This window comes from Schistocerca serialis, chromosome 5 (assembly GCF_023864345.2).
Source record: "Schistocerca serialis cubense isolate TAMUIC-IGC-003099 chromosome 5, iqSchSeri2.2, whole genome shotgun sequence".
Lineage (NCBI taxonomy): Eukaryota > Metazoa > Arthropoda > Insecta > Orthoptera > Acrididae > Schistocerca > Schistocerca serialis.
Genome location: NC_064642.1, coordinates 552,095,813 through 552,117,023, shown reverse-complemented (window position 1 = coordinate 552,117,023; position 21,211 = coordinate 552,095,813). Strand labels below are relative to the sequence as shown.

General features: G+C 38.0%; 1 protein-coding gene across 2 annotated transcripts in view; it reads right to left on the bottom strand.

The window, feature by feature from the left end:
• LOC126481289 (anaphase-promoting complex subunit 2) overlaps window positions 1-21,211 on the bottom strand; it is a 117,555-nt gene that overhangs the window by 79,647 nt on the left and 16,697 nt on the right. For both annotated transcript variants that reach the window (XM_050104928.1, XM_050104927.1), the window contains 3 exons: window positions 20,996-21,104; window positions 19,102-19,240; window positions 7,052-7,232 (listed from right to left, as the gene is read on the bottom strand). In XM_050104928.1, coding sequence (XP_049960885.1) covers window positions 7,052-7,232; window positions 19,102-19,240; window positions 20,996-21,104 — 429 coding nt within the window. The remainder of the gene's footprint in view (window positions 1-7,051; window positions 7,233-19,101; window positions 19,241-20,995; window positions 21,105-21,211) is intronic.

The following is a 21,211-nucleotide window of genomic DNA, read 5'->3' as shown; positions in this document are numbered from 1 at the left end:
TCAACAGCTTTATGCCTATATTAAGCAAACTGAGGTATGTGGATAGATTGATGTATCCAGAAATGTGTCTTGGGATATATTTTTCTATGGTACTGGTGCAGAGTGGTAATAGTTGAGTGCCACTGACCTTAGGTGGGTTTCCCAATCTGTAAGGATTTTGCAGATTGACACCTATAAGGCCCTGTTATTTTTTATATTACTTCCCATTTCAATTTCTATACAATGATCTCTTCATCATTTACTATTCTGTCTTCTTTAAATTATAGTTTCTTTCATTATCCTATCCATACTATGCAGATAATGAGACAAGTACATTAATAATTTATACAGACAAAATTAATGTATGATAAATACTTAGAACGTTAATATTATTATCAAGTCAGTTTCAGTAAACATATATTACCTATAGTAATATTTGTATTCAATACAAGTGCGGCAATACAAGATGTGCATGTTAGCCACACAACTTGGTCACTGCTAATGGAGCGTAGAGGAATGCTTGAAAGATACAGAGAAAGAAAACCAAGCAATATGGTGTGGATTCACATTAAAGCATGAGTGAATTTAACTCAAAATACATGAGTCAAGATGAGAGCAAAGATGTCTACAATGATAAATGGATACTGTACTCTTACACTACCTTGCAGGGAGCAAGGTCGGTGGGGGGGCGCACCACGAAGGAATTATCCAAATCAGCAGATGGTGATGTTCACGTACAGATGAACAAATGATTACAATTAATTTCAGAAATATTTGATAGTTTATTCAAGAGAAAGGGCTTCACAAACTGAGCAAGCTAATAACACTTTGGTCCACCTCTGGCTCTTTTGCCAGCAGTTATTCAGCTTGGCATTGATTGGCAGAGCTGTAGGATGTCCTCCTGAGGGATATCATGCCAAATTCTTCTATCTAACTGGCAAGTTAGATCGTAAAAATCCTGAGCTGGATGGAGGGCCCTGCCCCTAATGCTCCAAACATTATCAGTTAGGGAGAGGTCCGGCGACCTTCCTGGCCAACGTAGGGTTTGGCAAGCACAAAGACAAGCAGTAGAAACTATCGGTGTGTGCATAAAGACATCTTACTGAAATGTAAGCCCACGATGAAGAGCAACAAAACAGGACCCAGAATACCTTTGACATACTGCTGTGATGACAGACTAAGGGTTCTTGCTATAAAATGAAATGGTACCCCAGACCATCACTCCTGGGTGTTGGGCTGTATGATGAGCAACAGTCAGGTTCATAACGCACCACTGTCTAGGTTGTCTCCAGACATGTATTCACTGGTCATTGGGGCTCATTTCAAAGCTGGACTCATCAATGAAGACAATTCTACTCCAGTCAGTGAGACTCTAGGCCAAATGTGCTCAACACCACTGCAAACAAATTTGTTTGTGTTCTTAGGTCAATGGTAGTTGGTGCAAGGGGCACCGTGAGCTCAGCTTCCTTACTGAAGCCATGTATTAATGGTCCTTAAGATCACTGAAACAACAGTTGCATGTTGGATTGATGATAATGATGAATCCAGGGTTGTGAGTGCCTCTCTGAGTGATATAGTTAAATACAGGTCTAATAAATGAATAATAAGGTTGCAGTTGTCTGAGCTTTATGTGCTATTCCTAATGTACGTAATAACGACAAAAGGAGTATAGCGTGCATGGCACTAAAAGGTTGCTACTTGCTCTAAAAATGTTACTCCTACTGTCTGGTGGCAATGGAGGAAAAAATGCTTGAATATGTGCTGAAGTAAAGCATGAAATATCTATCAATCAAGCTGATCAAATACACTCACACTCATAAATTAAGGATAATGTTGACAAATGGTGAAACAATGCTCTGGTGGGCAGTTTGCAAGTTTAAATCACCTTGGGGGTATGACCATGCAGTGCATCTGACCTGTGGTCGCTGCACGGTGGCACTGGCAGCAGTCCACATACGCAGAGGTGTGTTGGTGCATGTCAGAGTACAGTGCAGCGAGGAAGTGTGCAGACGTTTTCAGACATGCTAATGGTGACTGTGTGTTGAAAATGGCTCAAAGAATACACACTGATGACGTTAAAAAGGGGAGAATGCTAGGGCAACAGGAGGCTGGTCCTAGCACGGACCCTCCATGTGCCAGAAAGAGTGACCTCAAGATTATGGCAACGATTCCAGCAGACAGGAAACATGTCCAAACGCTACAGTATGGGACACACACAATGTATAGCACCACAAGAAGACCGATATACCACCATCAGCGCCCAAAGACAGCCAAGGAGTAGTGTAGGTAGCCTTGCTCGGGACCTTACCAGAGCCGCTGGAACAGTTGTCTCCAGACACACAGTTTACAGATGACTGAACAACATGATTTATTCGCCTGGAGACCTGCAACGCGCATTCCACTGACCCCTAGTCACAGGAAAGCCTGTAAAGCTTGGTGTCAAGAATACAGTACATGGTCATTGGAACAGTGATCGCAGGTTATGCTCACGCAGAGTCCAGGTATAGTCTGAACAGTGATTCTCACCGGGTTTTCATCTGGCATGAACCAGGAACCAGATACCAACCCCTTAATGTCCTTGAAAGGGACCTGTATGAAGGTCGTGGTTTGATGGTGCGGGGTGGGATTATGATTGGTGCACGTACACACCTGCATGTATTTGACAAAGGAACTGTAACAGGTCAGGTGTATTGGAACGTCATTTTGCACCAGTATGTCTGCCTTTTCAGGGGTGCAGTGAGTCCCACCTTCCTCCTGATGGATGATAACGCACGGCCCCACCGAACTGCCATCGTGGATGAGTACCCTGAAACAGAAGATATCAGACGAACGGAGTGGCCTGCCTGTTATCCAGACCTAAACCCCATCGAGCATGTCTGGGATGCACTCAGTCGACATATCGCTGCACATCTTCAAACCCCTACGACACTTCAGGAGCTCTGACAGGCACTGGTACAAGAATGGGAGGCTATAACCCAGCAGCTGCTTGACCACCTGATCCAGGGTATGCCAACCCATTATGCGGCCTGTGTATGTGTGCATGGTGATCATATCCCATATTGATGTCAGGGTACATGCGCAGGAAACAGTGGCATCTTGTAGCACGTGTTTTGGGACGGTTTTCTCAACTTATCACCAATACCGTGGACTTACAGATCTGTGTCATGTTTGTTCCCTATGTGCCTATGCTATTAACACCAGTTTTGTATAGTGCCATGTTGTGTGACACCACATTCACAATTATCCTTAATTAATGAGCACGACTGCATAATAAAGATAAGGTATATCCAATGAATCACTGTGTATGCATATTTTGCAATTATCCACTAGTATATTTTATGAGGGTTTGTACATATTTTACACTAGGTATTGGCATGGTTTTGAATTAATCTGAAGAGTTCTATCTGGTTAATCAATCTTTCCAATCTTTTTGAAGTTCAGCCCACATGTATAATGAATGAGAGAGATGTACAAATAGATTATGGATAAAATATTTTATAGTTTTGTAATACTTAAAGAATCTGAGAAGAGATTAAATGAATTGCAATACACATGCAGCTTCTGGACACTGTAAACAGTATTAAACTCATAACTTGAATGCTTATTTCATGGTCTGTTTGGACTTTACTGAGATTAAGTTACAGGGGCAACTGAATTAACGGCCCTCTATGTGGTCTATTTCACTTGTATAAAATAAAGGTATGTACACAGAGATGGACAAAATATTTAGTGATCTGACATACTTAGAGAGTTAAAGTGGGAAGTTAAATTTGGATTACATGAGTTGCCACTGGGTAGAACTGCAAGTCAGTGTGACTACAGGCTCAGAATAAATAGAGAATTGGATTGCTTAAAAGATAAACTGTTGAAAATATTTACCATTATTATCTGTTATCTTCTCTGGTTATGGTGACATCATTTGTCTTAAGAATGGGGAGATGTGGTGTAATATATCATTTTGGTAAAGTGACGTTTTGCATCTACCTATTGACGAATGGTGGGCATGACATTTGAAAGCAATTTACTAGTTAAGTAAGTTTAAAACTGCAAATTGTTTGTAAGTTTTCATTACTGTTTATACATGAAAACTTATACAGATGGATGCTGCACATCTTCAAGGTGGGACGACGATGGGATTCTAACTACGAGTTGCAATACTTGGTGGCTTGGTAGTTATTCTGTGCTGCACCATCATGGGCTGAAGAAGTGGAGCTCACATCGAGTAACAAGCACTGTGACAGTGAAAGTGACATCACGGAAAAACAATATAGATTCTTGTTATCGTTGATATGTTTATTCATTCTGTGGTTACATCTTGAGCTGTCAAGTTGACATTTCACACTGAGATTATAGTGGTGAACAGTCATTGTATCTGAGAGTATGAATATACATCATATTAATGTGAGAAATGCTGTATTTATTTTTGAGACTTGATTTTCCACTGTACTCTTGACTCCCAGTGACTGCTGCAGAATTTGGAAAATGAAGTACTTGCTTTTCAAGAATGGCAGTTGTGGACACATAACAAAGTGAGCAAACTAATATCATGAATAAATTAATATCGTGAATAAATTAGTCATCTACAATCAATGGGAACACAGCACAGTGTGGCATTTAAATCTTAAAGGTTTTTGTATGTAGGGCTGAACTTTCAGTTTCTCACAGACTTTTTTCATTCTACAGCAAAGTTCCTCGATATGAAGTAGTAGTTTTCACTACCAGTCTCCCATTTCAGAGGTACTTCACCAACTTCAGTATCCTGTTACCCCACAAAACACTTTCTGAAAGGTGACAACTTTTCGAATCTATCTTCTCTTTGGGATTAAAAACACATTTGGGCAGTTGATTTGTGTTCTATCATCATCATCATCATCATCTTTGATGTTCAAGAAGGCTGAACTTGTGGTGTCACCGCCAGACACCACACTTGCTAGGTGGTAGCCTTTAAATCGGCCGCAGTCTGGTAGTATACGTCGGACCCGCGTGTCGCCACTGTCAGTGATTGCAGACCGAGCGCCGCCACACGGCAGGTCTAGAGAGACGTCCTAGCACTCGCCCCAGTTGTACAGCCGACTTTGCTAGTGATGGTTCACTGACAAATTACGCTCTCATTTGCCGAGGCGATAGTTAGCATAGCCTTCAGCTACGTCATTTGCTACGACCTAGCAAGGCGCCATTATCATTTGCTATTTATCTTGTGATGCATGTACCGTCAGACCGATGTTCACCAATTATGGATTAAAGTTAAGTATTCCAGAAGCTACGTACCTTTTTTTGCTAGTCTCTATTCCTTTAACTGTTCCAGACTTCACGCCATCCTGCGTGAGCTTAAACGCGTGCCTTTCGGCTTCCTCTCATAGTGGCTTGGCTGTCTTGCCAAGTCACAACAGAACTCATACATTCTCTACAGGGGTTAGGTGTTAGTAATACCCAACAGCCTTCATGAACTGTTGAGAGTATTTTATTGATTGCTGTAAGTTTTGTGAATGTCCTAGGAGTAGCTGGGGATATACTGGTAAATCAAGCAGAGTCCCACTTAACTAAGAAAGGTGTTCAGGTGCAGCTTGTGCACTAATGAACATTTTGCCCCAACAGCTATTCACCTTATTGGCAGGCAGTGTACATGTTTAAGGTGAGGCTTGTAATATCCTCACAAACAAATGGAAATTCCTGTTTCCTTTGACACACACCTTTCTACTGGCACATCCAAATTTCCTCTGACTCATGTATGGAGCTTACAGTTCCAGGCAGATGGTGGCATTCAACAGACCTCAACACAGGAACCTTGGGTTCACCAAAACTGTATCCAGTCTAAACTGGTGTGTTCTCTAAGGTGCTCCCCATTTAAAATGTGAAGCTTATCAAACGTTTTGCAAACATTACCCCTTGGAAAAAAGAAAAAAAAGGAGAGAAAAATAAAAAAAGGTACAACATGGTGGAGAGAAAAATGAAAAGAGGGAGAATAAATAGAAAATTTGAACAGATGACAGTTGATGCTGATAATAGCAGGGACAGAATCCAGTTTGTGAATATATGCAACAAAAAAAAAGCAAGAATGGAAATAAAAGGAAGACTAGGGTTTAATGTCTTGTAAACAACGAGATCATTCTGTATGGAGTGTGAGCCCAGATTAGGGAAGGATGGGGAAGAAAATAGGTCATTCCCTTTTAAAGGAAACATCCCAGCATCTGCCTTAAGCATTTAGGGAAATAATGCAAACTTAAATCTGGATAACTGGACAAGGATTTGAACTATCACTCTGCTGAATGCAAGTCCAGCGTACTAACCACTGGGCCGCCTCACATCATTCATGGGCGGGGCACTGTGGAGGACAATCAGCAAGAAATGAGGATTAAATGAAGACACTAATGGAAAAGAAGAACAGATGGCTGTGGGAATCATGCACATATTAGATAACCAGTTCCCATTGAGAAGTGCCATGTTAGTAGGGGTATTTGAAAGGACCTAAGTGACAAAATAAGTATCTAGGTTGTATCCTTGTTGTATCGCCCCCCCCCCCCCTCCCCTCCCAAAAAAGGGTAAGAACCAAAGTATAAGGAGCTACGATTAAGTGTCTTCCAATTCCTAACAAGTATATCACAGAGGTAATGTGGATGATGGAGTGACATTTGGGAGGTATGGGACAGAGTTTTCATACTGTCAATCTCATTTCAGTATATGATGTAAGGAAGTCATAAAAATGACCAAGACGCTGATTAATAGATTCTAGACAAGAGTGGTACTGTGTAATATGGGAAAAACTGTTTCCGGCAATTTTGGGACATTGAATGGCGGTACAATAAGGGACAGAGTGGTAGATCCATTTCACACACGCTGTAAGTGAAAGGAGCTCAATGTGGAAGAGATAAGAAAACTTAAAATGGACAGCTGACTATAAGGTAGGCTAGTGTCTCCAGAAAAAAAAGGATGGGGGGTATTTGGGAAATATCTTGGGAATTTAGCAACAGAGAAAGAGTTGGGTTATGCCAGAAACTAATAAGTTTTGGATCACAAGTTTTGACAAATTTTTCAACATATTTACATTATTTCCACTGCCAATTATTGTACATACCAATAATAATATTAAACAACTGCTCAATACGTGTCCGGGTATATGTCTCATACAAAAAGTGAGAGAGCTTCTGCTTGAATTTATTGAGAGCTTCTTGTGTGGAGCGTGTGCTAGGTGGGGCTGCATCAGTTCCAGCACAATAAATTCGAGTCAGCCATCCCATTACAACAGTTTCCAGCCACTGCCAAGAGAGAAAATCACATTTTCTAGAAAGTTCTACACGAACAGAAAGTTTGAGGTAAATGTCATATTAATAAAAGTGCAAAAAATAGTGATAATTTCTCTGACATTGAACTGACTACTAGTTATAAATGCATAAAAAGAAGTTACATGTTGCCACCCATTTGTTCCCAACAATAATTACCCTTCTCAACAAAAAAGATTTTTTCAGATTTCTATCTTTTTCCTTTTTCTGCAACCAAATATCTTCTGTGCCTCCTCTCTTTCTTGCCCTGCAATATTCTTATTTTATTCTTACAATGAGAGGTGATGTATTACTTTTGTAACTTTTTGTGTGTTATTTAAATTCCTTTTTAAAAGACTTTCGAAATCAGTAAGCAGTTAAGTGTATCACATGCAATTTTGTCATATGATGACATGATAGAGACCGTGGCTGTTGTTTGAAGACAAATGTTGATGGTGTTAGGACAGCAACCAGCCACAATTTTACTTTCAGTTCCTTTATTCAAAGGATACCGTTACTGGTTTCATATTGTTGTGATTCATCTTCAGACGGTACACAAAAAGAAAATTGAAGCCTTAAAATCTATGGACAATTCAGAGTTTGATAAAAACAAACAGCTAAGCCACCACAAATTTTTTGATAGAGTTATTAATACAACTGACATCCAATTTAGCAGCAGTGAACTCACTATATTAAATAAATGGTCTGAAACATAATATTGGAACAAATCTCAATAATCACAGTGTTAAAAATCTCATAGCCTGCACAAAACTTGCTTGTGACACAGCAAAACTAGACACAGTGAGAAAAATGCAGTTGCATACAAGACAAATAAACTGATAATGAAACAACTTCAAACAAATAATACCCGCAAAAACACTGAACTTAAAGATTTGAAAAATATTAACAGCAAACTGTCTGAAAGTAGAGCACTCATAGCAAAAGCTGACAAAGGAAATTCTTTAATCGTAATGCATGAAAGAGAATATGTAGAGAAAACCTTGCAATTTTTCCATAGCAACAATATTACTGAAATAAAGACAGATCCTACAGTAAAATCCCTAACTAAACCCCCGAAAGCTACTACAAAACTGTAACTTTTTACTGAACAAATATGAAATACATAACTGCATAACAATGAATCCCCCAGCACCAAAACTGCATGCACAGCAAAGGTTCATAAATAAAATTGTTCCATTCGCCCGATTGTTAACTCAAGAAACAGCCCTGCATACTTCATAAGCCGTAAATTAAAAGACCTCATTACCAAATACTATACATTTGAAAATAACTACACCATACATAACACACACGAACTCATGAGCTTAATTAAAGACATCCACATCGCACCAACAGCTAAATTAGCATCACTAGACATACTCAACCTGTACACGAACATCTCTGTCAAAGAGACTATTAACATTATAAGAAACAATCTGTTTAAATATAAGAAAATTTGTGTTGCAGAGATCTGTGAACTCATAGAAATACTTTCACTTATTCTAGAGCATAATTACTTTAGCTTCAACAACAAACTGTACCAACAACATGATGGTTTGGCAATGGGAAGTAGCTTAGCTGGGATATTGGTTGACATTTACATCAACCATATAGAACAAAAATTCTTCTCTGCCAACCAGCACATCTCAAACAAAATAATATACTACAGAAGATATGTTGTTGATACAATCCTGCTTTTTGATGGTACAAGCAATGAAATAGATACATTAGCAGCAGATCTAAGCAAAATGCACAAAAATATTAAATTCACAGTTGAACACGAAACTAATAAAAGCATTAACTTTCTCGACCAGAAAATTTGCAATAGTAGCAATAAACATCAATTTAGTATTTACAGAAAACTTACCACCACAGACGTCAGTATTAGCAACTCATCTTGCCACCCGCGCCAACAAAAAATAGCATATTTCAGAACGATGCTACACCGAATTAAAAAAGCACCAATGAGTGGCACAGACCAACAAAATGAAATCAATATAATTAAAACTGTTGCTCATAATAATGGATATAAATCCACAATAATAGAAAAACTCCACAACAAAATGCAGACAAAAACCACAGATCCGCTTCACAGCAGTCACTTCAAGCCAAATAAGTGTGCCACTGAAGCCAAACCTAAATATGATACTGTCCCATACATAGGCCCACTTTCATACCAAAAAGGAAACATATTTAAAAAGAAGAAAAATATCACAATCAGCTTTTCCACAAATAATAAATTACAACAAAAAGTAATCCATGATGTAAATACCTCCAAGAGTCCCTACCGTAAATCGGGAATATACAAACCCAAATGTTGATACATGCCCAAAATTCTACATTGGACAGACAGGCAGAAGTTTTGAAATTAGATACAAAGAACATATTGATGCTCTAAGACTTGGTAACTTGAACAAATCAGCATTTGCAGCTCATATTGCTGAAGAAAACCATTCTGTGGGAAACACTGAGGACAACTTAAAAATTTTGCATCTACCAGAAAAAGGAGCCACTATGAATATATTAGAAGAATTTGAAATACACACACACACACACACACACACACACACACACACACACAGCACCCCAGACTATATCCTTAACGAACAGAGTTAGCTAACACCCCTTTCCTGAAAAAATTCCAAAAATTACTTTCCAGCCTCCAAAGCAAATAATATTAGTATACCTGTCTGCAGATCAAGTAGCAAATTTATATGTTACTATAATTCTCATGATGCTAAATGTAATTAAATAATATACTATTTTACCTATACAGCTCTAAATATACATAAAAAACTTTATAATTAATTTACCAATATAAAAAAAGGGGGGCATTACAGTTGTGTAAATGAATATATGATCCTTTCCAAACATAGGACATCATCGTCAAATGTTACGATATATCATATCATCTGTGATACTCATATGTTTGTAAGCTATTTGCGCGTATCAAAACATGTGGTGCGTGGTAGAAATCATCTCAGTGACAAATCTAAAGTGTTCAGTGAGAACTATTTACGTATGCAACAACAAGGATGCAGTGGGAATGCATTTACATCTTTTGGACGAATGTTATGAAAACAAACACTCGAAACCAACGTTTCATGTAAGTCACATGCAACAAAAATCTGTAATGCAACCATCTGTGTGTAGCGTGTTTATAATTATGTATTATTTATATTTTAGGACAATTAATCTGTAAAAAACACACCATATGTCATAAAGAAAGCGTGTAAACTGTCCAACGTTTCACGTAAGTCACATGCAACAAAAATCTGTAATGCAACCATCTGTGTGTAGCGTGTTTATAATTATGTATTATTTATATTTTAGGACAATTAATCTGTAAAAAACACACCATATGTCATAAAGAAAGCGTGTAAACTGTCTGAAGATGAATCACAATGATTCAAAACCGGTAACGGTATCTTTTGAATAAAGGTACTAAAAGTAAATTTGTGGCTGGTTGCTCTCCTAACACCATCAACAAAGTGTATCACAGTCTGGTGTACAACCTTCAAAACAATGCCACTTAACCAGCCAAAGTTTCATTAAACATGTTAATCAAATGGTTACTCATTTGGTGTCATGAGGCTTAATGGACTCTATTTGAGACATTTCTACCCAAGAAAAATTTTTGCAGTCATGAACAATTAAAACATGGAACCTCCAGAAGAGCAGCCAGCAATGCTATACACTAAACCACAAAGGTAATCAATATATAAGTGACGCATTACCTAATGAATCAATATTCTGAGGTGTGCTTTTTAAATAAAATTGGTATATTTTTCATCGCATATACAAATTATAAACAAAAATGAGGAATCAGAACCTCTCACCTGTAGCTGATTTAAGTGTCACTCATAGAACAGTTACCGACACTGGGAGTTTACTGGCTTTTGTGTTACAAATCTCTCTCTCTCTCTCTCTCTCTCTCTCTTTCTCCCTCCCCCCCCCCCCCCCCCCCCAATTTTAATTATATCCATTCTCACAAAAAATCACACAGACACCCAAAAGGTATCCATTTACGTCTACACTGACAGCTGATGAGTGACTGCCCAAAAGTTGACAGGAGTTGGGCAGCAGATAGATTGGAGCTTGCCGATGTTATCTCTAGTAACTGCCTATATCATTTAGTCATTCCTGTCACACTGACAGCATACAGCATAATTCACTAGAATTACTCATATCGCTCTTTTCTGGCTTTAAAAAACACCCATCAATCCCTGAAAGCTTAGGTTATTCAAAAACTTGACACAACTCGGCACCCAAAGTTTTGACAAAAAAGCCATCAATATTTCACACTATGGTATGGTTCAAGAACACAAGCTTTTACGGAATGTCATGACAGATGACACGACATGGGATCTAGACTCACTTCATCACTCGATTGGATGACATGAGTTTTCTATCTGTCATTTTTTTAAAAACATTTAAAGAACATCAAAGCAACCTGATAACTGTTTTGAAGCATATTCAGGCTGCATGCCTCTGCATGAATCTGAAAAAGTTCCTCTTCATCACCCAAAAAATAAAACTTTTAGGGCATATAGTGAATGGTGATAGAGTCCACACTGGTCCAGAGAAACTAAGAACAGTCGCAGATATTCCAAATACTCCACACATTCACGATGCAAGAATTTTTCTTGGATGTGCTCGTACTACTGGTGATTCGTACAGGACTTCAGTGACAATGCATATCCCTTACAAGAATTACTGCAGGGAGATGCCAAACTTTCCCGGAGAATGGTGCAAGAAAGATCTTTCCTTGTCCTTAAGAAGGTGCTACATGTTCTCCAGTCTTATCATTGTATGGCAAGAATGGCAAGAGAGAACTTCATACCAACATTACTGGTTGTGGGATAGGTGCAGTTCAAGAATAAATTCGGGAAGGCGATACCTTATGCTCCCAGAGTGCTCTCCAAGTCCAAAATGAACTATTCTATAGCCAAGGAAGAATGACTTGCAGTTTTTTGGGCCATCAACCAGATACAGCAGTATTTATGTGGCAAATCATCTGCTGTTTTGACAGACTACCACTCCCTATGCTGGATGACTAATCTGAAGGATGTCAGTCAACTGGTAAGATGAGCACTCAGGCTTCAGAAGCATGACATCACATTGGAAAACGAAAGTGGACACAAACAGAGGGGCACCGACTGCCTCCAAGAAATCCTTTGGAAAAACACAGCAGCATAGATAAAATCTCAAATCATAACTGCATTAAGTAACATCTCTGCTGAACTGAGGAAAGATAGACCACTGCTGAAGCTTGAAGGAGGAGGAACCGACAAAATGAGAATTCCAATTAAGAAATGGAATACTGTACAAGAGGAATTATTATCTGTTGGGGTAGAAATGGTTGATCATCATCCTAGGTCATCTACAGCCAACTGTCTTAAAGTATTTCCAGAATGCAACATCTGGTTACCAGGTATTCATGAAGACTCTAGAGAACATCTACACCTACATACTCCACAAGTAACTGTGTGATGCATGGCAGGGGCTGCCTTTTACCACTACTAATCATTTCATTTCCTGTTCCACTCGCATATTGAGCGAGAGAAAAACAACCGTCTATATGCCTGCATAGGAGCCCTAATTTCTCTCGTCTTCAAGGTCCTTACATGAAATGTGCACATTGGTGACAGCTGGATTGTTCTGCAGTCAGCTGCAAACGACAGTTCTCTAAATTTTCTATAATGTTTTGTGAAAAGATCATCATCTTTCCTCCAGGGATTCCCATATGAGTTTGCACATGATTTCCATAATACAATACTTGCATGTTGATCAAACTTACTGGTAACAAATCTAGCAGCATGCCTCTGAATTGTTTTGATATCTAGTTTTTAAGTAACCTTGTGTTCTACATGTGGTCTCCCTTATAGAGCTACATGTTCATAAAATTCTTCCTACAAACTGAAGTAGACAATTTGCCTTCCCTACTACCATCCTTTTGTAACATTATGCCTTAGATATTTAATCAACATAACTGTGTCAACCAGCACACTACCAATGTTGTATTTGAACATTATGGGATTGTTTTTCCTACTCACCTGCATTAACTTGCATTTTTCTACATTTAGAGTGAGCTGCCACTCATCACACCAACTAGAAATTCTTCCTAAGTCATTGTGTATCCTCACATAGTCACTCAATGATTGTTCCCATACACTACTGCGTCATCAGAAAACAGCTGCAGATTGCTGCTCACTCTATCTGTCATATTGTTTACGGATATACAGAACAAGAGCTGTCTTATCACATTTCAGTTGGGTGCTCCTGATGATACCCTTATCTCTGACGAACAGTTATTATTGATGACATCATACTAGGGTCTATTATTTAAGGAGTCTTTGAGCAACTCACACATCTGGCAATCTAATCCATACACTTGGACACTTGTTATAAGTCTGCGGTAGGATACTGTGTCAAACACTTTGTGGAAATTTAGGAATATGGAAACTGCCTGTTGTCCTTCATCCATGGTTCACAGGATATCATGTGAGAAAAGGGGAAGCTGAGTTATGCACGAGCAATGATTTCAAAATCCATGCTGACTTGCAGACAAAAACTTCTCTGTCTCCAGGAAATTTATTATATTTGAAGTTAGAATCAGACACAGGTATCACTTGCCACATCTTTACTGACTGGTTAGCCACTATGTGAGCCACTGGTTAGGAATGGGAACGATGGAAGTATGTGCTGCATTTACATCGGGGGCATCAGGTACCATTTGCAGCAGCAACAGTCTACCAAATAGGAATCAACCTCTTGAGGAGGTAACTGAAGTTAACAAATGGGAATCGCTGGATAAAAGTCTGCACTGGCTGCCTAACCCACTATGACATAACCGAAGCTGTGCCAACAGCCAAAGCTCTAGAAATTGCAAAGTTCCTTGTAGAACACAGCATTCTGAAGCATAGAGCACTCCAAGTGATGATCTCTTATTGTGGAAAAGTTTTCCAGTCGAAACTAGTATGAAAGGTAATTACACGTTGCAACATCACCTACAGGATGACAACTGAATGATGCATGGCCTCACAGAATGCTTCAATAAGACATAGGCAGATGTATTCTCAATGTACATTGATATCAAACAGGGAGACTGTTGTGGCATTCGCATAAAACACAGCGAAGCACGGCACTACAGGCTCTACGCCATTCTTTCTGCTCCACAGTTGCAAGGTCAAACCATCAATCGATACACAGATCCAGTTTCAACTGGCCAGTACTCATGATGACTACATGAAACACCTCATCACCATGACCAAAGAAACAAGGCAGCTGGCTTGCACATGGACCGCAGACACCCAGGAGAAAGACTGAGAGTGCTACAACGCCAAGCACCAACCAGCGAGATTCAGTCTGGGAGGCTTGGTACAGACTTTTATGCCTTATGGAAGCTAGGACTATAAGAATAGAAACTAAAGCACTACTTTGTGCCAAATCGTATGCTCCATTGCTTGTCAGATGTCACACATGAAGTTGAGGATTATGACCCTTCTGCCAGAAGACAAAGGCACAGAGATGTCGTCTGTATCTTCTGTTTTAAGACCTACTACATTTCAGAAGTGCTGAAGAACTCCTGAAATAGTGGGTCGCTGTTTCCCGAAAGAGGGAGCATGCTACAAGCTGTGGTGCATGCAGTGTGCCATGGTGAATAGCATTGCTGGCAGGTGTGCTGCAGTCACCAGTTTGAATCTGACCATTAGCAATTCTTTGTTATTAACAGGGGGAGGCCACGATGTAGGGATTACAGATTTACTTCAAACTTTGTACACCTTTAGTAGACCATTAAAACAATATGATGTGCAAACAGTAAGATGCACTCCCTTGACAATTCCGAGAAAATAGCTAGAGAAGTTTTACGCATCTATTGTGTAACTGATGTATCTGTGCGTAGGTACCAGACATTAGAGTTCACGGTGCTCAAGGAGTTAGTGTTCACGTTTTGTAAAACAAACGTGTATGAGGTGATGGTTCAACTCTCGCTCAAAATTAATTGTTGATCTATATTTTTTTCATCATGTTATTTAATTTATATGACATTTGAGAGGTATATAATTAAAAACACATGTATTTGCACAAAGTTTTAGTGAATTTAATGTTATTTGACTACTTACTACTTTTAATTAAATCTATTATTAGAACAAACATATTCATAAATATCGACACGTAAATGAAGAAACGCATAGCGTTTTCTTGAAAATGCCTGCCTGTTGTGATTTGTGAAATACCTTATACATGCAATCTGGTAAGGTACCTGGAACTATTTTATACCTCAATGCTTCGAGCAGCAGATACAGAGGCAGGCCCCATTTGGCAATTAAACTGCATAGCGGTGAGACATAGCTAATGTAGCAAGAACAAATAGTATAGGTGCAAATTTTTTGAATACCATAAAATTTACACTTGTACTACAAAAATGAAGGTTTGAACAGGTATCGAACCATTGCCTCATACACGTTCATCTCAGGAAGCTTGAACACTAGCCACTTGACCACCATGAATTTTAACGTCTGGCACCTACATGCAGGTACATCAGTTACACAATAGATATGCAAAACTTCTCTTGTGATTTTCTCGGAATTGCCAGAGTCGTGCACCTTACCACTTGCACATTATGTTGTTATGATGGCCTACTAAAGGGCTAAAAGTTGAAGTAAATCGGTGATTCCATATCGTGGTCTCCCCTTGTAAGTATATTTCTGGAACATTCTTGAAATATCTTATGTTTGTATATGCTGTAGTGGATAGTACTGCTGGCTGGTGTGCTGCAGGTCACAGTTTGAATCTGACCACCAGCAATTATTTGTTATTAAGTATTTATTATTTCTGGAACATTCTTGAAATATCTTATGTTTGTATATTCTGGAATATGTGATATTTGTATAAACACCAGCATTCTGGTATATTTAATGTCTGTATAATTAATTGCACTCTCTGTCCAGGAATTCACTTGTTTTCTGGGTGTATAGTGGTGTTCATAATAAACATGATTTCAGTTCTAAGTGTTATATATCACTGATGACACTGTTTTCAAATTTAGAGGAGGAGGAGGAGATTAGTGTTTAACGTCCCGTCGACAACGAGGTCATTAGAGACGGAGCGCAAGCTCAGGTTAGGGAAGGATGGGGAAGGAAATCGGCTGTGCCCTTTCAAAGGAACCATCCCGGCATTTGCCTGAAGCGATTTAGGGAAATCACGGAAAACCTAAATCAGGATGGCCGGAGACGGGATTGAACCGTCGTCCTCCCGAATGCGAGTCCAGTGTCCTAACCACTGCGCCACCTCGCTCGGTTTCAAATTTAAGCTTGATTCTGGTTACAATATGACAATATGGGTGGTTTCCCAATTTCAGTTTGTTTATTCCACAGCAGATTTTGAATTATCGCACTCATCCAGAGAGGGGGGAATTAAAGATTAAAGATACAGGACCTGGACAAAGAACCTTAAGTTGTTGAGAATTTCAAAATAAGTATGAGACAATGACTGAGAAACAGGGGAAAGAAACAACAGAACATGAATGGGTCGCTGCCAGAGATAGTGCAATGAAGACAACAGAAAATCAAATATGCGAAAAGGTGAACAACACAGGCTCAGTTGCCAAGCGAGAAGGTAAAACTGAAAGGTGGGAGGAACACTTGAAATGGCTTCACAAGGGAAATTAACTTTAAGACAATGTTGTAGAAAGAGAACAGGAAATTGATGAAAGATTGTTTGGGAGGTATGCTACTGTGAGTCAAGACAAGGCACATAGACTAGACAACATCCCCTCAAAATTACTGAGATATTTGAGAGAACATACTATGACAAAACTATTCCACTTGATTTCCAAGATATATGATACAGGTAAAATACAATCAGATTTCAAGAACAAGGCAACAGCTCCTGTTTCGAAGGTAGGTGTTGACAAGTAGGTATATTATTAAATCATCGTTTCAACAAATCATGGTTACAAAATACTGACAAATTATTTACAGGAGATTGGAAAACTGTTATAAACTGACCTTCGGAAAGATCAGTTTGGATTCCAGAGAAAGTAGCAACATGTGAGGCAATACTGACCCTATGATTTATTTAGAAGATAGGTTAAAGAAAGGCAAACCTATATTTATAGCATTTTTAGACATAGAGAAAGTTTTTAGCAATGCTGACTGGACTCTTTGAAATTCAGAAGGTAGCAGGGATAAAATGCAAGGAGTTAAAAGTTATTTACAACTTGTACAGAAAGCAGGCTACAGTAATGTGAATCAAAGGGCATGAAAGGGAGGAATCCTCAGTGTTATTCAATCTGTACATCGAGCAAGAAGTAGAGGAAACTAAGGAGAAATTACAAAAGGGAATTAATGTTCAGGGTGGAGAAACAAAAGCTTTCAGGTTGTGGCACAGAAGGCAACAGACTTGGAGGACAAGTTGAACAGAATGGACAGTGTCCTGAAAATAGTGCACAAATGAACAACAACAAAAGTAAATCAAGTGTAATGGAAAGTAGTTAATTAAATCAGGAAATGATGAGGGAATTATATTAGAAAATTAGATACTCAAAGTAGCATGTGAGTTTTGCTGTTGAGGAAGCAAAACAACTGATGATGGGTGAAGGGGGAAGGTACTGTATGCGGAGTAACCTTGTATGGAAGTTAAATGTGGATGATAAGCAGTTACGGCAAGAAGAGCATACAAACTTTTATGATTTGATGCCACAGAAGACTGCTGAAGATCAGAGGGGTAGATGAAATAACTGATGAACAGGTAATGAATCAAATTTAGAAGACGAGAAATTTATGGCACAGCATACCTAGAAGAAGGGATCACTGATAGCAAATGTCCTGACATATCAAGAAACTGTCATTTTGATGGGAAGTTTGTAAAGGGGTAGGGTGGGAGATGGGGGTGAAAATTGTAGAGGGAGACCAAACCTTGAAACAAGTAAGCAGATTCAAATGGATAGAGACTGCAGGAGTTATGAAGAGATGAAGGGCTAACACAGGGCAGACTAGTGTGGAGAACTGCGTCAAACTAGTCTTAAGACAGAATATCACAACAACTCATCTTTGAGCAGAGAACACATACTAAAAATTATTGAGGAAATCAAATTATGGCACAAGACACTGTGACTAACACAATAAACATCATTAACATCTATCAATCTAACTGAAGTGTTCACACTATTGCATATGATATGTAAGACAAACAATAACTTCACAGAAATTACAATTAGTTCAAAGGTTATTTAATATAAAAATACAACATATAATTATGAAATATATATGACATGTAATGTGCACAATACCTTCAAGAAAACACAGTTAGTTAATATGTTAATGAATATAAATTCTGTTTATCAACGATGGCTTCCAGTTTATTTATGGTTTAGTAGTACATTCTTTGAACTGCTATGCATTATTTATCACAGTTTTGGAGAGAGTAAGTGTAATGCAAAGCTGAAAATGCTTAAATCCCTAGGGATGAATAAACGTAACTGTTGGAGAACCACACGTATTATTCTTACTGTATTCTTCGGTGCAATGGAAAAGCTAATGTTAATCGTAGATGGAATAATTTGGCATTTATCACAGTAACAATTTATTGATAGAGGTGAAAGAAGTGGCAACTGACAGAAAAAAGCCTAAAGAACAACTGAGGTCTTGAACCCCAGACCTTTGGACTGGTAGTCTGAAATTTAAAGACTTACTCTTAATGATTTTGGAAGGTGTGTGCATGAAACTGCTTAAAGACTAAATGATAGGAAATTGAAAATCATGTGAATCCTCACTGTGCCACTATTAAATCATTTAAAGATAAATCTTAAAGTGTTTGATAACAAAATATTCCAAATGGAGCATACAGGAAACACACTTACTTCATCTAAAGATGCAAGGTATGATGTATCAAAACTTCCTTTGCAACTGTCATGTACATGCTTTTCAATCCGAACATGGATTAGAGAAGTTATGACTTCACTGGAAAGTCTCTCCAACAGCTCCATCTCAATCAGTTTCCTAAATAATTACATTTCAGGACATTAATGTAAAAGCATATGCTAAATTCAACATATGATGATGATACAGCATGTATTACTACAAAATGATAATTTAAGAAAAATACAATAAAAATAAAATAAGAACCAGCTAAAGATACCAATTCTGCAGAGTAAGTTCCTAATTGGTTCATTTTGTGTACATAAGAGCATCAGTACTGCAGCTTTTAATTCAAGTAGTCACTTGAGATTCTGTCATGCACTAATAAACTTCATTTAAATAAAATTTGCTGCTCATCTCAGTTAAGAAGCACAATATTTCTGAGAACTTCAGTTTTAACTTACTTTAATACTCACCTATCATCTGTGATGTCAGATCAAATGTCAATTATGTTCTACATTACAATTCATAATTCCAGTTGGTGTTCTTATTTATATCCCCTTTCCGTAAATAAGTATACTTTGCAATTTGTAACTTTTAAAAACTTCCCTTTCTTTTCCTCTTCATTTTGTCCAACTAAACAACTAACTAAATCATTCCTTATTATGCATCTATAACTCATTACTTACAACATATGTATTTTCATTAAATAAAATCATCAGTTATTTTGATTCCATATAATGCACTCTTAATTCCAATCCAGATTTTCCTGTGTCATATTTAATAACTGTCTCATAATGTGTTGGACAGACTTTTTCTCTAACATTAAAATATAAAGTTGCCACTTCACTCTGTCTCTATACAGTAATGAATATGTTATACTGCTGAACATCACTTATTTTTTACTGCACTTCTTTATGGCCATGTGCATATGATGCCACCAGACTTCTCATTTCCTATTCACTCTGTTTCCTAGCATGTGAATTTTGCAGAACTCTGTCACTCTGAACTTTTTTTCTACACTGTTTCTCCTTGAGTAAGGACACCTGTCATATCAAAACTGGTCAATTTACAACATGTACTTTCAATTACAGCACTTTTTTCATCATTCCCTCTTACCTTTACACATTTAAAATTGAAAATGGTATTTTTGCATTCATTGATCAACATTATTGTGCCATTTGTTTTTGCTCTTCATGTTACTATCTCAAGTTATTTTCAAAACTGAGCAGAAGCTTTGAAGCTTTAAATCTCCATTGTTGACAATTTTTTTTCCATTCTTATTTTAAGAATGGAAAGTTCTTATTGGAGTATAAAAAATGGAAGGGGAAAAAGTAACAAGTTGTCATATACTCATAGCTGAGGGTTTGAGTTGTCTATAGTCACATAAATGATACATTGTTGCTAAGCTTTGGGATGGATACTTCTTTAGGGCTAAAAGAAAAGACACACACCCAAACACACACACACACACACACACACACACACACACACACACACACACACAAACAAGATGTATGTTTGTTAATGCATGTTCCATTAATTCTGAGAAAGGATTCATTCAAAGCTTAGTACAGTCCTTAGTCTTATTTTGAAGTTTAGGATCCTTGACTGATATAGATTATCCCATTCACTTCATTATCCAAGAAGCAGCAATACATACTAATAATAGTGTAACTAAGTAAATCATCAATGTTTAGATGTATAGCCAACAAAATATTCAATAGTCAGTAAACTACTAATAAAATAGCCACAGTGAGTATCTTAACGGGTCAGCACAGTTTGGACTTTGTGTGTATTCAATATTTTCTTTTGCAATGATGTTTCAGTGAAAACAGAAAATTTTTACCAATTATATGTATTCATAGCTCCAACACATATTATTGTGAATCTCACCTATTTGTCTCATGAAAGGCATCCAATATGGCTCGACACTGACAACCCTCAATTTCAGTGCCACAACCTCCACACACCACATTTTCACTATCTGCGACTTCATCTATATCTGCAACATTTTGTCAGCTTTAAATTAATAAAGTTGTTTTTTAAAACTAAAGGCAACAAGAGTTCTCAAATTCATATTTTACCTGTATCTTCTCTCATAAGAGGATA